A 16,627-nucleotide genomic window follows, 5' to 3' on the forward strand; every position below is an offset into this window, starting at 1 on the left:
TTCCGAAGTGAACGGTCAAAGGGAGGGTCACAGAATCTCCCACAGAGAAACGCAGCTCTTGTTAACGTGCCACAGTGTTGCAGACAGATTTCAGGAACAAATGGAAGTATTTGCTGCCCGTGCTGTGCATCATGGAAACGTTTTTCTGGGTGTTCAGTCCAGAGTGAAGTGGAGTAGAAATCAAAACTCAAAAGAATCTGGATTTGCGCTCCTCACTGACGAGGGAGAAAGTTGAACAGATGTAGTTAAGCAAACAGAAAATGTTTTGTGCTCTTAACAATTGGGATTTCTTAAGGGTTATTCAAAACAAAATCTTCAAAATTGAGAACTGTGGAGACAAAGCCTTTTCAGTCAAGTGAAAGTAGAAAATGAGACAGTCCAGCTACTTGAGGAGAATCTAGATTATTCTTATTTTGTTCGAAAGTAGCAGGCAGATCAAAAGCCATTGTGGCATTTTGTTGTGAATCAGTGAAAAAAAGTTTTTTTTAATTAAAATTCTTTTTTTTTTTTTTTTAAGATTTTATTTTTAAGTGATCTCTACACCCAACGCGGAGCTTGAACCCACAACCCCAAGATCAGGAGTCACACACTCCTCCAACTGAGCCAGCCAGGTGGTTTTCAGCCAGTGAAAACCTTTTTTAAAAACAATGGCTTGTGACGTTTTCCATGTGTAAAGGGTTCTGTTGTTAGTTTGGTGTGTGTGTGGTTTTCTGTACGGGGCACAGAAGTTGCTGGGAGGAGAGTGCACCGGGAGCACTGGGTGCTGTGCTCCTGCCCTTTCCTCCTGTCCCAGGTGTCCCTGGGAGCGCTGTCTGTCTGGTTCGTGGCAGGGCATGTCCTTTCACGCTCCCTGACTAAGGCAGGCACTTGGACGGTGGGCCGTGCGTGGCAGCTCCCTCCCGGCCCCGCGCCCCCGCCCCCCAAGGACTTTGATCAGCATAAAAATCCAGTCCTAGAAAGTGGTGCTCTTTGTGTGGCCTTCCAGGCCTGCCAGAAAGATCTTTTTTCTTAAAACCCTGCCAAGCTCACTGTGGTGTTAAACACCTTTATTTCTTTTCTTTTAGTCTCTTTATTAAAGTTCACAAATTAGAAGGTTTCCTATGATTCTTCTAGATCACTCTACTTTTTGTGTACGGATTCTGGAACACGGTGAGATCTTTTTTAAAGAACCCGGCTGGCTGTTCGTGGTTCGTGGAGGAGTTTTTTTCTTGCTGTTGTTTGTTGTTGTTTTTGTAAATCCGAAGAGAAAAATGTTAAGTGTTTCAGATATCTTCCTTGTGAATAGTGGTTAAAAACTGAAGTGTTTGTCTGAGTGAAATGGTGATGGGGTTTCTTCCCTTGTGGTGGTGAATCTCCTCTAGCTCGGCTTCATCTTCTGAAATTCTGGCTTGGGTGTGGCCAGGGGAAGGGTGAGGTTTGGCTCTAAGTTTCGGTGACCCAGATGCTGAGAGACTGCAGATGTTAGTTTCAGTGGTAGGTCGGGAGCTTACTCATCCGTGTGGTGACCACCTTGTTTCATTTGTGACAGATAATCCGTGTCCAGTCCCCGGACGGGGTGAAGCGGATCACAGCCACGAAGAGAGAAACAGCCGCAGCGTTTCTGAAAAAGGTAGCTGCGGCCTGGGTGTGCCCTCCCCCGCCTGCCCTTTTGCTCCTTTCCCGTCTGTGCTGCCTCTTCCCTCCTCCCCTCCTGATTCTGCCCACTCCCTGGCTCAGCCTCTGGCACTGCTTTTCTCTGTCATGACGGATTGGACTGACCCGGCGTCAGATCGTGTCACAGCTGACCATTGCTTACACTCGTAGGACCAGGGGGGCCGAAGATGAGTGGAAAAATAGTTCACGGGACTGGTGTTTACGAGAATGAAAAATTGGAGAGTGAAAGACTTCGGCTGTCACCAAAGGAGACTTGTTAAAAACACGAATAGAGTGATCCCCTTTGTTCCTAGAGACTTAGAGCCACGTGCACAGATGTGTTGGGTGAGCACAGAATGTAGTGGGAAAGAGCACAGCCAGATTTAAGAAGGGTCACCCAGGGAGGAGAGTGGCCTTTGCTTTATACCCCATGCCAGAGATTGGCAAACTGTGGCTCATGGGCTAATTTTTTTCCCCCTCGGCACGCTGATTGCGTTTCCCTGACCTCCTATTTTTGTAAATAAAGTTTTATCAGAACCCAGCCACACTCACTGGTTTATGTATCGTCTGGCTGCTCTTGAACTCCCACAAGGAGCTGAGTAGTTGTGACGGACACCATATGGCTTGCGAAAATATGCACTTTCCTTTAGGGAAAAAGTGTGCCCACCTTTATACATTCGGTATTATTTGAATCTGTTGTGAGCAGATGTTACCTTTGTGATAATAAATACTGTTTTTCATTTTCATAAACAAAAAAGGTTTCGGGGTCATAGACTGTTAGAGCCAGGGGAAATCTTAGGTGGCATGTAGTCTGATCTTTTCTTTTTTTCACAAAGGTGGAAACTGAAGGCCTGGGAAGTAAACAGATTTAGGACGATCACTGGGCTGTCATCTGTTAGTGGGTCCACAAGACTTATTTGGGAAATTTGGTTTCTTTCTTTTTTAATTTTTCTAATGTTTATTTATTTTTGAGAGAGACTGACAGAGCATGAGTGGGAGAGGGGTAGAGAGAGAGCGAAACAGAACCTGAAGGTAGGCTCCAGGCTCTGAGCTGTCAGCACAGAGCCGGACGTGGGGCTCAAACTCATAAACTGTGAGATCATGACCTGAGCGAAAGTTGGGCGCTTAACTGACTAAGCCACCCAGGCAGCCGTTTCTTTCTTTTTTTTTTTTAAATTTTTTTTTACTGTTTTATTTATTTTTGAGACAGAGAGAGTCAGAGCATGAGCAGGGGAGGGGCAGAGAGAGAGAGGGAGACACAGAATCGGAAGCAGGCTCCAGGCTCTGAGCTGTCAGCATACAGCCCGACGCGGGGCTCGAACTCATGAACTGTGAGATCATAACCTGAGCTGAAGTCGGACGCTTAACCAACTGAGCCACCCAGGTGCCCCTCCTCTTTTTTTTTTTTTTTTAACGTTTATTTATTAATTTTGAGAGAGACAGAGTGTGAGTAGGGGAGGAACAGAGAAGGAGACACAGAATCCAAAGCAGACTCTGAGCTGTCAGCACAGACCCTGATGTGATGCTTGACTCACGAACTGTAAGATCATGACCTGAGCTGAAGTCGAATGCTTAACTTACTGAGCCACCCAGCCACCCTTGGGAAATTCGGTTTCTAAAAGGTAGTTGCTATCATAATGCCATAGCACTGCTTACAGGGCTATATTTATAAGAATAAAAGGAAAGAGAATTAGCTGCGCTAGATGCCAGAGAGGAGAATCTCTGAGTCTTTAAGAAATTCTAATTTCCTCCTCTTTGCTCTTTTTGTAGCTGCTGACCGTGGTCAGCTTGCTCCTAGGGGTCGAGCTGGGGTACGGTGCGTTCTAGAATTCTCGAGAGATCATCTGAGACTGAGATTAAGCATTAAGTAGCCACTGCTTAGGCAATTGTGTGATAAACACCAGCCATTAGAGTCCTGTGTGCTGTTCTTTTTTTCTTTGAGGCTTTGTGGTAGGGAAATTTCTTAAATCTATAGTGACCATGTAGGAATATGATTTTGATTTTAACTTGAGGCTTTTGTGCTTGGTAGCAAATGTAGGGTTGTCAAACAGGTTACGTTCAGGTTTCAGAGAAACCTAAGAATATGACATCGTAGTTCTCACTTTTATTTGCTTTACAAGTATCCTTACAGTGCTAGTATTTCCCTCTGGGTAGTTCATTGTCACCTCACACAGGGAGACGCAGAATGACAACCAGTCACTGGGAGGGTTGGAGTTGGGGGGTGTGGGGTAGCTTTGACCACTTTGTCTCTGAAGCCGTCGTCTGCATAGTAGTTACTGTCTAGGGGAGATTTTCTTGGGAATACTCAAAAAACAAACATACTTATTACTCTGAAATGTGTTTCCCCTTAAATGAAAATCCTTTCTTCTGGTTAGAAGAATAATGTGGATTAATTATGGAAGGTGAAAACAATGCAGAAAAGTATAAAGAAGCAAGTGAGAACCACTCAGAAATAACCGTTAACGTGGCACGTCTTTAGTGCACGCGTGTGCACACATACACAGGTGTGTGCACATCTTCAATAAGTGGGATCGTACCGGACTGTCGCTGTATTTCATCAAATCTAAGACATTGTTGAGTTTAAGGAGAAACATTTATGTACCATTAGGAAAGAAAAAATGCTTTCACACCTGCTTTCCCTTGTCATTTAGGTTTTATACTTACATAAAGTGTTTTTCTAGACTTGCTTGGAATTATTTATTAAAAAATGTTTGAGAGAGAGGGAGCGTGTGGGCATGTGCTCAAGGGAGGGACAAGAGAGAGGGAGAGAGAATCCCAAGCAGGCCCTGCACTGTGAACAGAGCCCAGTGCAGGGCTCGATCTCACGAACCACGAGATCGTGGCCTGAGCTGAAAACAAGAGTTGGAAGCTTAACTGACTGAGCCACCCGGGCGCCCCTGCAAGTTTATTTTAATCACGTGTTGTTCTTATACAGACACAAGAAGGAAAATCTAAGTGAAATTAATTGGGTCGGATCTCTCTCCAATGTCATATTCAGAGTCTGGCCCTTCTGAACCATTGTTTGGATTCAGCTGTCACTGTCCCCATCTCCCTGCAGAGGGTCATCTTCTGCTCTGTCAGGAGGATTAACACCAGCTGCTCACACCTGTTCTGTAGGCGCTGGTACTGGAGGTTTTCTTGGGAATACTCCAAGACTGCTGTCTTGCTAGCGGGCGGGGCCCAGCAGCCAGAATTCCTGTTCTTTCCTTGATTGATCATTAGATGGCTTGTTTGACAGAAATGTCGAGGGATGATAGTTATTCAACCATGCTACCTAGGGGACAGGTTTACAGGAGCTCAGGGAGTCACCTGTACGTCCTGCTGCCCCGCAGGCAGGAACTGTAACACGCCATTGTTCCTAAGATGCATCCATTCTCAAAGATGTTAAAAACTTACAGGAGAGTTTGTAACTTGGTTTTTTTCACTTGACAATACGTTAAGGAATGGTTTTACGTCAATAAATGTAGACTTATATCTTTTTAAAAATTATGTTTAAAAGTAACGCCTAACAGGGGCGCCTGGCTGACTTAGTCGGTGGAGCACGCAACTCTTCATCTTGGGGTCGTGAGTTCAAGCCCCTCGGCTGTAGAGATTACTTTAAATTAAAAAAAAAAAAAAAAAAAAATTTTTTTTTAGTGTTTATTCTTGAGAGATAGAGACAGCATGGACAGGGCAGGGACAGAGAGAGGCACAGGATCCAAAACAGGCTCCAGGCTCCAGGCTCCGAGCTGTCAGCACAGAGCCCAATGAGGGGCTCGAACTCACGAACCACGAGCTCATGACCTGACCGGAAGTTGGATGGATGCTTAAACGACTGAGCCACCCAGGCACCCGGAGATTACTTTAAACATTGGTTTCGGGGCGCCTGGGTGGCTCAGTCGGTTAAGCGTCCGACTTTGCGTCAGGTCATGAGCCGGCGGTCCGTGGGTTTGAGCCCCACATCGGGCTCTGTGTTGACAGCTCGGAGCCCGGAGCCTGCTTGGGATCCTGTGTCTCCCTCTCTCTCTGCCCCGACCCCACTCGTGCTCTGTCTCTCTCAAAAAAATTAATGAACTTAAAAAAAATTTTTAAAAATTGGTTTAGACGGTAAATTTTGTGTGTCATTTTCTTTTAAGAGTTTAAAGTTTGTTTTTTTGTAATCTCTACAGCCAGCGTGGGGCCCGAACTCACAACTCTGAGAGTCCCACGCTCCACCGACTGAGCCAGCCACGCGCCCCCGTCTAACCCGTTTTTAAGTGTACAGTTCAGTAGTGTTACGTGTACGCGTATCGTCGTGCAACCGTCGCGACCATCTGTTTCCAGAACTTTTTCGTCTTTCAAATCTGAAACTCTCCCCGTAAACAGATAGCTCCTCTTTCTCGCCACCCCCGGTCCTTGGTATCTGCCGTCGCGCGTCGTGTCTCCGCGAAGGACCGCCCCGGGGGTCTCGCGAAGTAGATCGTGCTCATTTTCAGGAACCGGCGATCTGGCTGCGCGTAAGCGGGCTTGGGGTGGCTTTCCTGCTCCCTCACGGACTCGTGTGTCGGCCGCCGTGACCATTGCCGGCTCCGGCTTGCCGTCCCCACGTTGGACGGCCTTGATCCCGCCTCAGCACGTGGCGCTGCGCCCTCTGAGGAACCACGTTTGCGAGCGTGAGGACACGGGTGAGGTGGAGCGGCTGTCGCGGTCTCGGCGCCGCTGCTTCTTTGAGACCATCTGACGCCCCTCGTCCCGCGCGCCGCCAGGCCGGAGGCCCCTCGGAGGGGCCGCCCGTCCGGCCCGCGCCCGCCCCTCGTGCTCCTCAGCCGACCCGCCCGGGCGGGCGGAGGGCTCCGTCCCGCCCTGGCTGCCCTCCGCGGTCTGGGACCCGGTCCCGTCTTCTCCTTTTGTAACCACGAAGTAAAGTACATCCCAGGACGGGCTCGCACATCCCAGGCGGCCAGTGACGGAAGGTGACGGAGACGCCTAGGTCGAGCGGGGCGCCGCCGGGGCCGCGGGATCGGCCGGTCGGCCTTCCCCGCTCCCTCGGCTCTCTCCGGGCTTGACGCGGAGCGCTTCCCCGCTCTCCTGGGTTGTGCCGCCTCCGCGTGCGTTCCTAAACCCCAGATTTTGGTTTTGCCTGTTTCTGAGTCTGGCGTAAATGGAATCATGCCGTGTGTTCTTGTTACTTTGAGTTATACGTGTATTCACTTCATTCCGTACCATTTCCGGCTGCATTACGGTAACCGTACGCACAGTTTTCCTCAGGTGTGGCCGTAAGGTTTTTAAGACCTCGACGATGCCCCTGTGAGACTGTGCTCAGACTTGCGTTGTTAACGGCCGGCGCCTCGTGGTAGATTGCCGGATCTTTACATAACGAACTCAAAAGTTCGCAGAAGCCGTTCGTTGGAGTAGCATAAAAAAGTACTCCGTACACGCCTGTCTCTCTCAGAAGTGGGATTCGACGTACGTGAAGTACTGTTGCCGGTCAGCACGTTTGAAAACGCTGCTGCCTCTCAGGCCCGACGGGAAGCGCAAAGCTCCGGTCCTGCGGTCCCGGGGGGACTTGCCTTCACACAGAGGGCCGGCTCTGCAGCAACCCTACCCCATTCGGGAAACGCCTTTTCATCCGGGAGTGCGTGAGTGCGTGGCAGCTTTCGCGGAGCTCACCCTTCCGGTGAAAGCTTTCTCATTTCTGGGAACAGCTTGCAAGGCATCGTGTACGGAAACCCACGACACTTTTGCAGAAAAGCCGAAATGCCACAGCCGGTGAACTTCAGTTTATACCTAAGTTATTTCAGAGAAAAGTCAAACTAAAGACGTTATCTTTAGTCTTTAGTCTTTAGTCTTTTTCTGCAGTTGGGAATACACATTTCATGGTCTTCATTTGCTCGTGCTTTATTTTATTAACGCCTTTTTTATTTGTTTAATATTTTATTTTTGAGAGAGAGAGAGAGAGAGCAGGGAAGGGGTGAGAGAGGGGGACAGAGGATCTGAAGTGGGCTCTGCGCCGACATCAGAGAGCCCGACGCGGGTCTCAGACTCCCCAACCGTGAGATCATGACCTGAGCCTTGGACACAACCTACTGAGCCACCCAGTGGCCCCTTATTAATGTCAGTTTTAGCCTGGAAAAAACCGTGTGGACGGTATCAGATACCACGTTTGTCTCATAGAGAATCTCGTTTGTCTGAAGACCATTTCTTATCACTTGGAGAATTTCAGAGTTTTCAACAGTTTCCTATTACGTAGTTTAGAGTTTTTGTTGTCATGCTTTTTGCCTTATTATCCTGGTTGTTGGAGTCGCTTGCAATCCGTTTCTTTAAAATGGGTAGAGGGGCGCCTGGGTGGCTCAGTTGGTTAAGCGTCTGATATCAGCTCAGGTCACGATCTCATGGTTTGTGAGTTCGAGCCCCACATCGGGCTCTGCACACTGACCGTGTGGAGCCTGCTTGGGATTCTCTCTCTCCCTCTCTGTCTACTCCTCCCTAGCTTTTGTGCTCTCGCGCACGCGCGCTGTCTCAATAAATAAACACTCAAAAGTCAAATCGGTAGAAAATAAGGTTAATATGTAAGGTTAATCATTAAATCAACTTTTTTCTCATAGTGAGTTAATAGTAGGTTTTAGCAATAAATCTGTACATTTTTTTAAATATTTATTTATTTTGAGAGAAAGTGAGCACACACGTGCGCAAGGCGGGGAGGGGCAGAGAGAGAGAATCTCAGGCAGGCTCCACGCTGTCGGTGCAGACCCCATCATGGGTCTTGGGCCCATGAACAGTGAGGTCATGACCTGAGCCAGAATCACAGAGTTGGACGCTCAACCCACTGAGCCATCCGGGTGCCCCTGCAGTTCTTTTTTTAAAACCAATCACGGGAGGGGCGCCTGGGTGGCTCAGTCGGTTGGGGGTTGAGCGTCCAACTTCGGTTCGGGTCATGATCTCGCAGTCTGTGAGTTCGAGCCCCGTGCCAGGCTCTGTGCTGACAGCTCGGAGCCTGGAGCCTGCTTCAGATTCTGTGTCTCCCTCTGTCTCTGCCCCTTCCCTACTCATATTCTGTCTCTCAAAAATGAATAAACGTTAAAAGAAAAATTTTAAAAAGCACACGAGACACACCTGGGTGGGTCAGTCAGTTAAGCATCTGACTTCAGCTCCGGTCATGATCTCACAGTTCGTGAGTTCGAGCCCCGCGTCAGGCTCTGTGCTGACAGCTCAGAGCCTGGAGCCTCCTTTGGGTTCTGTGTCTCTGTCTTTCTCTGCCCCTCCCCTCTTCATTCTCTCTCTCTCGAAAATAAACATAAAAAGTTTTTTTAAACCAATCATGAAACATTTAATGGGATAGTTTCCTATCGTGTAGTTTAGAGTTTTTGCTGTCGTGCTTTCTGCCTTATTCTTCCAGTGTCTTTCCTGGATGTGACTTGTATCTGGTGTTGCGCTCATCAGCCTGGGGAACATCCGGCACTTCCTGTAGTGGAGGCTTGCTGGTGACGCCCTCTTAGGTTTTGGCCTGAAACGTTTTCAGTGTGCCTTTGTATTTGAAGGGTATTTTCGCCGGATAGAGAATTCTGAGTTGACAGATTTTTGTTCCATCTCAGCACTTTGAAGGCGTCCTTCCATTGTCTTCTGGTCTCCATCGATCTCCGGCCGTCAGCGGTTCGAGCATGATGCATGCGCCTAGGGGTGGTTTTTTAATGGATCTCGCTTGGGATCTGCTGAACTTCCTGGATTTGTTACTCGGTTTGTTGTCACTTTTGAGGTTTTCAGCCATTCTGTCTTCAAATACTTGCCAGTTCTCTCTTTTCTTTTCCGTAGGATCATTAATTAAATGTTGTCCCAGGAGTTCTGAAGGTTCTGTTCATTTGCTGACAGATCTCTGTTTTGAGGTCGTGCAGGCTCTAGTGATCTGTCTTCAGGTACATTGACTCCTCCTGCCTCTCCCTTCGGCTGGCAAGCCCATCGGTGTTTTCCGTTTCAGTTATCGTATTTTTCTGTTGTAGAATTTCCATTTGATTCTCTTTTATCGTTTGTTTCTCTGATGAGACTCCTGGTCTCTTCGTTTGCCTCTGCCCTGCTGGCCCCCGAGCATTGAGCCGTGGCTCGGACTCCTCTCCTGGCCGGGTCTCAGGTGCTGACTGCCGGCTGATGCCTTCCCCAGGGCGCCTGGGCGTTGGAGGGAAGGCTTGGCTTTCCCTTCAGTCTTCCTCCTCCTCGGCCCTCTTCCTTGCTTCCTTACAGGTGTGGCTTCCATCCCACCTGCTTCCAAGCCAGAAGTCTGAACACCCCGCTTACGTCCTTCCTTTCCCTCACTCTGTCCTGCCCCTCATCCCGCCCATCAGCAGAGGCCGTTGATTATGAGAGCTGGAAGGTCCTCCCCGCTCCGTCCCCAAGTCTCGGCCGTGTCTCAGCCCGTCTCCTCTGGGCTCTCTTCCCACCTTCAGACTGTCGATGGCTTGGCAGCCCCCTGCCCTTAGCCCCTGCGGCCCTGTGTGCCAGCTCTTGTCCCCCTTCCCATTCTGTTGCTGACCGTTTCCTTTCTGCCCGCTGGGCTCTGGCCTCACTGGCCTCTCTCTTCCCACCCCCTTCCTGCCTCTCGGCCTCTGTGCTGCTCCTGCTGGCTGCACTCTTCCTTCTCAGCTCTGAGTAGCAGCTTTAGTCTCTTCCTCCGGGCCTCTGCTCAGACGTGGTCTTCGCAGAGGCCTGTCTGTCCTCCCATCTAGAGTGGCCTCTCCCACGCTTCCCTCTCTTCCTTTCCTGCCGCGGTGCTGACCTCGACCTGTGCTTCTCATCTGCTAACTTTCTCTCCCCGCTGTGATGCTGAGGTCCTCGATAGCAGGAACCTTGGCTTTGTTGTTCACGGTCGTGTTCGGGGCGCCCAGAGTGGAGCCGGCACGTAAGACTGTTTACTGGTTGGTGAGTGAGCAGTGAGTATTCTCGGCACCCACTGAGTACCTGGCATGGTGGACACTTGCTGTCATAGACATGGGAGCCTCGTTCTTCACTTCTGGCTTTCTTCTGCTGGGCTTTAACGTTGGAATTGATTTCAAAAATAGAAATAAACTTTGCAGATACGGCCGTGACTTTTGCTTGCGTCAAACTCTCACACGTGTCATTCAATCATTTACACAAATCTTCGCTTCTGCTTGGCCACTTTTTTCATTTTACTTGACATCTGTGTGGGCAGTACAAATTTCCTCCCAAGAGAGCAAAATAACAAAAGAAATTTGGTTCACGAGGAACAGTTTCTAAATTTAACGAGTGTTCTAATATTATTATTTGGTATGTGTGTGGCCCGAGTAGTGATACTCAACATTTTTTTGAATCTGTTGTTTTCTGCTTGTTTTAGGTCGCAAAAGAGTTTGGCTTCCAGAATAATGGCTTCTCAGTTTACATAAATAGAAACAAGACTGGAGAGATAACAGCATCATCTACCAAATCCCTGAGTCTGCTCAAAATCAAGTAAGTGCCGTGGGGGGATGACAGGCGGGGAGGGGGTGACTCCAGTGGCCCACCGATCGCTCATTCTACCCGATTGCCTCCCAGTGCCACTGCGCGGTGGCTGGAGTGCAGGTGAGTGTGTTTTTTGCCGGGATTTCAGCAGTCACACCGGCTCCGCTGGTCCTCTTGTGCTGAGCTGATTGACTTGCAGATTCTGAGCTTTTGTCACTGAGGAGAGAGAGTTATGGGTTCGGGGTGCGCGCCCAGCTGCACACTCAGCTCCGTCTCTGCAGAGAAGGACCTTGAACGTGGCCGTGGGGAGTTCTGCCTCGGGACTGCTTGGCGGGGAGGAGGGGCCGTCGCCCACACTATATTTCTTGGTGGCGTGACCCCCTCGAGCTCCTTAGCGGGGGGCAGTCACGTCAGTAGGGTTTCCAGGACATAGAGACCTCTTACCGTGGCCGCTGCCTGTTCTCCGTAGTTTAATTGGAGCCCAGCCACATCCATGCGTTGCTGTGCTCTCGTGCTCCAAGGGCAGAGCTGAGTGATTGTGACAGACGGCCTGGCCCCCGAAGCCAAAAATACTTACTGTTTGGCTCTTCACAGAAGAAGTTTGCTGACTCCTGTCCGAACTGTCTGGGCATACCTGCTCACGTGCCGGTGATCTCCGTCCTCGGCGGCGAGCTTGGAGCTCTCTCCTGTCGGGGCTGCAGGCCGTGTGGCTGCTGTGGTGATCGAGCTGGCTTTGCTGGCGGTCGGCCCTGCGTCTGTTTACCAGTTAGAATAATAGGCTATTTGGACAATTTGTGTGATCGTTTTTAGGTTCGTGAATTAGTATGCCTAGGAGGAAAAATACGCAATTATAACATTCATTCATTTGTTCCTCAACAGATATTTGTTGGGTACCTGCCACTTGCCTGTTTCTGTAATTAGCTAAAGCCTTTCGTTGTTGTTGACGTCCATTCCCCACGTGGGTGAGGTCATCCTTCCTCTCAGCTTGTAAAGGGCTTTGTATCTTGAGAATCACTTCTCGTGAACGTTCCGTGGTTTGAGTTCATCTGGGGAAGTTACTTAACCCCCCTGGGCCTCACCCTCTCGGTCCGCGAGTAGCAGTGCCGCCTTCCCGTGGCCGCGCAGCGCCTGCCCACGGCGAGCATGCGGATGGCGCCTGTGTTACCCAAAACTGTTTTGATAGCGGATGCCAGCAAGGGCGGAGGTTACAGAGCGAAACGCCTCTGAGAGAAAGCCCCCAAACTGTAGTGTTGTCATAGAGCTGTCCCAGAGGGGTGGGGCCCGGGAGTGGGGCAGCTCGGCCATCCTGGGGGGCACTTGGAGGCGCTGTGAGTCACGCTTGAATGTATCTTTCCAGTGATAGTCGTACTAGTTATTGTCCAACTTGGATCTGACCTTGAGGGCTATGTTCTCTCTTACCTGACGTCTTTGGGCAGGAGTGACGTGCCTCTCCTTGACCTTGGTGTTGGCCTTTCCCCACTTCTTCTGGCCTCTGGGGTTGTAGTCCAGTCTGCTTGACTCTGTTGTTCATTTAGAGGTGATCCTTTTTTCCCTCTGGCTGCTTTTAGATCTTCTGTTTCTCATGGGGTCCTGGTTTCTGTCTGATCTGTCCCGGTGTGGATTCCTGGTTCCTTTAATCCTGCCTGATGTACACTGTGTTTCCTATACCTGTAGATCAGGTCTGCAGAATTTGTGGCCATTATCTCTTTTTATTTTTTTTTAAATGTTTATTTTTGACAGAGAGAGAGACAGAGCATGAGTGGAGGAGGGGCAGAGAGAGAGAGGGAGACACGGAATCGGAAGCGGGGTCCGGGCTCCGAGCTGTCAGCACGGAGCCCGATGCGGGGCTCGAACCCACAGACTGCGAGATCGTGACCGGAGCCGAAGTCGGACGCCCAACCGACTGAGCCGCCCGGGCGCCTCGCCATTATCTCTTTAAATATCACTGCTCCCCAGTTCTCTTTGTTATTGTAGTGATTACGTTTTTCGCTTCTAAAATGTTCGAATTGATTTCTTTTCAGATCCAGCTGTTAGCAACACGCACTCGTGGGGGCCACACTGCTCTCACAGCGGCCTCTGGGCTTCCGGTGAGGAGCGCCGGGCTCCCCGGGGGTTCTGCCTTGGCCAGTCACACGCGTGAGGCTTCTGTCTTGGGTCTTGGGGCGTCTGTGGTCTGTCTCCCCCGCATGGAATCGGGGTGCACTGTTGTTAGTGCTGTCTGTGGTTGTCTGGCCTGTCCGTATGAGGGGGACTTGGGAAGATTTACTAAATCTGTGACCCTGCCACCCTGCTCCCAGAAACCCATGTTGTTGGGTGGCCTCTTGCTGCTTGGGCTTTTTCCATCCCGTTTCCGGTGACCGTTCCGTGGCAGTTTGTGTTCCAAGTCGTGTAATTCCAAATCTGAAGTCCTCGGTTCTCTTTTTCTTGTATTGTTGTCTCTGCCCACTCGTGCGTGTGATGACTCGGTTCTCTCCTGCATTTGGTGACCCTTTTTTGAGAGCTTGTAGCTGACCAAACTTGGTCTTGGGGAGTCCTGGAGAGCTGCAGGGGAGTGGCTTTTCCGTGGAGGGAGGCCTGCACTTGCTTCTGTTGGGACAAGGGGGCCCGTGCACCTGGCGGGCCTTCGAGTTCATTTCTGTCTTTGGGCTTCCTGAGCCAGGTGGCATCCCTCATCCCACCCCGGTGCGTGCGGCACAGCAGGCCTTTGGTTTCAGACCCTGAGTGACTGCAGCATCCACCGCTGCGTAGTGGGTGGAGGAAGACAGGATTCCTCCTTGGTTCCTATTCGCAGCCGGTGGTCTCTCCCGGCTGTTGAGCCGTCTGGCTTTACGTGTGGCCTTTCAGGCTGGGCAACCTGCTTTGGACAGGCTGGCTCAAGGCCTCGCTTCCCGTCGCCCAGAGAACGACTGTGTAAGCCAAGCTCGGGGCCCCTGTCGTGCAGTGTTCTCTCGCTGTTCTTGTTTGAGCTACTGTGGGTTGTCGAGACCCTGAGGGAGCTCCGTACTCTGTCCGGAGCTCCGCGGCGCTTGTCGGAGTAGGTCTGCTAGAGCAGAAGTAGCCGCCGAGCCAAGAATTCCACGGCTGGGGTGTTGAGGAACGTCCGGTCCCTTGCTAGAAACAGAGGCCTCTGGCTGGAGTCTGGCAGGTTTGTTCCCTCGGTGGGGAAGAGGCAGAGGGGAGAACAGACCTGCGGCAGAGCCGAGGGGCCAAGCCTCTTAGTGGCCTGTGTCTCTGGTGTCTGTGCTCGAGGCCCGCTGCCCCACCTCGCTCGGGGAGTGGGGTCGGGGGTGCGGCAGGCTGTCCCTTCCGTCTCCCGGCGGTTGGTGCCTACCACACGTGGTGCCACAGCTCTGCCTTCAAGGCCGGGGCTGATCTTCGTGCCGCGGGCCCTCCGCGCGCGGGAGCCCATGCCGCGTCTGGACCGCTGCTTGTGAGCGGGGACGTCACACGCCTCGGGCCTGGGGCTTGGCTGTGCCAGCCGGGTCTGGCGGTGAGTCGGCAGTGTGAGTGAGCAAGGAAGGAGCGTAGTTGACGTGGCAGATGATAGAAGGTCAGACTCTGCCGTTTGAAATGTGAGTTGTGCAGCCCGTTTGGCTTGAAAAGCCAACAGAAACCCGCCTCATAGGGCCACTTCTGGAAACGCGCCCTGTAGAAGTAACACCACGCAGCTGCCTGACTTTGGTCATTTCGTCCAGTGGTGTCCGTGGTGGCAGACACCTGTCGGTGCACCTGCCACCGGCGGGGGAGACGGGGTGAGCTCGGAGGCAGGCTCGCCGGGGAGTGCGGCCGTTAGAAGCAGTGCTCAGACACAGGCCGTGTTTGGAGGGATCTCGGGTGAGGTATCGTTGAGTGAGAAAAGCAGACGCAAAGAATACGTCTTCGGTCATCTCATTTTTATCGAGCGGGGCGTACGTGTCTGTGCGTACGTGTGGGGCGGTGAGTGTGAACGTAGGGAGGAACGTAGGGAACGTAGGGTGGAAATGGAAGGCTGTGTACCAGGCAGCGAGACTTAGGAGTGCTCCATAGTAGGCGGGAGAGAAGGAGCAAAGAGAAGTGGGAGCCACGCGCGGCGTGAGCGGGGGAGAGAGTGCCGCCCACGGGCCGGGTGTATACGTCGCGACCGTGTTTCATCTGTGTGGAGTCGGGCGGGCGTGTGGGTCTCACAGTTGGGCGAGAGATGAAGTCACGGCCACGGAGCGCCCTCCCCGACCTTCAGAGTGCTCGGCGCGTGGCAGTGCCGCGCAGGGAGGGCCCTGGGCTCTCGGAATTAGCAGCCTCGTCGTTTGGGCCTTCAGGGAGGTTGGATGCCGGAGACCCTCACATCCGAGCAGCTCGTCTGGGCGGCCCAGGTTGTGAGAGGAAGGGAGGCAGGCCCTGCCCTGTGTTCGTCACCTGACAGGCATGGAGATTTGCTGTTCCTGTTCCCCTCGGGCCTCGCCGGCCCCTCGTCGGAAATGGAGACGTCGGTCCCGCCGGGGTCGAAGGCCTGCGGCGCTCCCACCGTGGTGGAAGACGAGATCGACCAGTACCTCAGCAAGCAGGACGGGAAGATTTACAGAAGCCGCGACCCACAGCTGTAAGTGCTGGCGCCGCTGAGCTGGCGGAGGGAGGGGTTCGGACGGGCCCTGCTTTCGAGGGTGGCTGCGGGAGAGAGGCGAGTTCTGAGTGTGATCCTCTCTGTTCAGGCGAAATTTCACTCCACGTCACTCTGGAAGCTTTTTCTTACCGTGTGAGTCTCCACGTGGGCTGCCACACGTACTTTAAAAGCGTTCGAGCGTTTGGAACTAAGAGATCTGGAATACGGGAGGGAACTGGAACCAAGCCTTTCCTGGGATGCGCTCCTGAGACACTTGCCGCCCGCGCAGCGGGCGCGGCTTTAGTGGGTGTGGGTGCGGCGGGGCAAGCGTGGGGTGGGGGGGTGACGCCTGGGCACCTAGCCGCGGAAGGTCCTTGTTCGGGTCCCCTCGTTCACTTACGGGAGGGACATTTCAACAGCGCATCCACACAGTACGTTCTGCCCGTTCTGTTCGGCGGGTGTCCCATCTGGGGACGCTCGCTGCTCCTTGTCGGCACGGTTACCTTCCACCCGGGATTGCGTGGGGCGCGTCTGTGTAGTTTTGGTTTTTTGCAGTTCCTTTCAAGAAACCAGTTAGAAACATCTGAGTGGACGCTCAGTGATGGGAAGTTGTCTGGGGGCAGGTTGCTCGTCTCTGCAGTAGAGCTCCGTAAACGTGCCGGGGTGCTGACGCCGAGATGCTGGGATCTAAGTGCTGCCTTGGCAACTTGCGGGTCTTGGACTAAAGAGCCCAAGTGGTGCTCAGCGGCTCAGCATGGAGCCGTTCCAGAGCCACAGCCTGTGTCCCTGTTCATTCGCATTTCCTCCCAGGGATCCCGCGCTGGCTTCCCCCACGGCCTGTGTCTTCGGGCCTTCGTTAGGAACCTTTCCAAGGTGCCTGTGTGCGTGTATGTGTGCGTTCTGGCCTGCCATCTGTGAGAGCCCGCCTGTCAGCAGACACAGGCCGTCTCTACTCTGAAGTGTAGAATGCTCGTGCGTCCAGGAGTTCTGACCCCATTTAGAAAAGGATCTGCTTGA

The 16,627-nt window shown here is 52.0% G+C and overlaps 1 protein-coding gene across 2 annotated transcripts in view; it reads left to right on the forward strand.

Annotated features, from left to right (window-relative positions):
* NPLOC4 (NPL4 homolog, ubiquitin recognition factor) overlaps positions 1-16,627 on the forward strand; it is a 59,760-nt gene that overhangs the window by 2,078 nt on the left and 41,055 nt on the right. Inside the window, exons 2-4 of one of the 2 annotated variants that reach the window (XM_053892285.1) lie at positions 1,529-1,609; positions 10,931-11,043; positions 15,434-15,610. In XM_053892285.1, the coding sequence (XP_053748260.1) occupies positions 1,529-1,609; positions 10,931-11,043; positions 15,434-15,610 (371 nt within the window). Of the gene's footprint in view, positions 1-1,528; positions 1,610-1,842; positions 1,978-10,930; positions 11,044-15,433; positions 15,611-16,627 lie in introns of those variants that run through there. The other variant, XM_053892284.1, reaches the window with a different exon arrangement.

Source organism: Panthera pardus, unplaced genomic scaffold (assembly GCF_024362965.1).
Source record: "Panthera pardus isolate Hobbes unplaced genomic scaffold, ASM2436296v1 HiC_scaffold_3, whole genome shotgun sequence".
Classification (NCBI taxonomy): domain Eukaryota; kingdom Metazoa; phylum Chordata; class Mammalia; order Carnivora; family Felidae; genus Panthera; species Panthera pardus.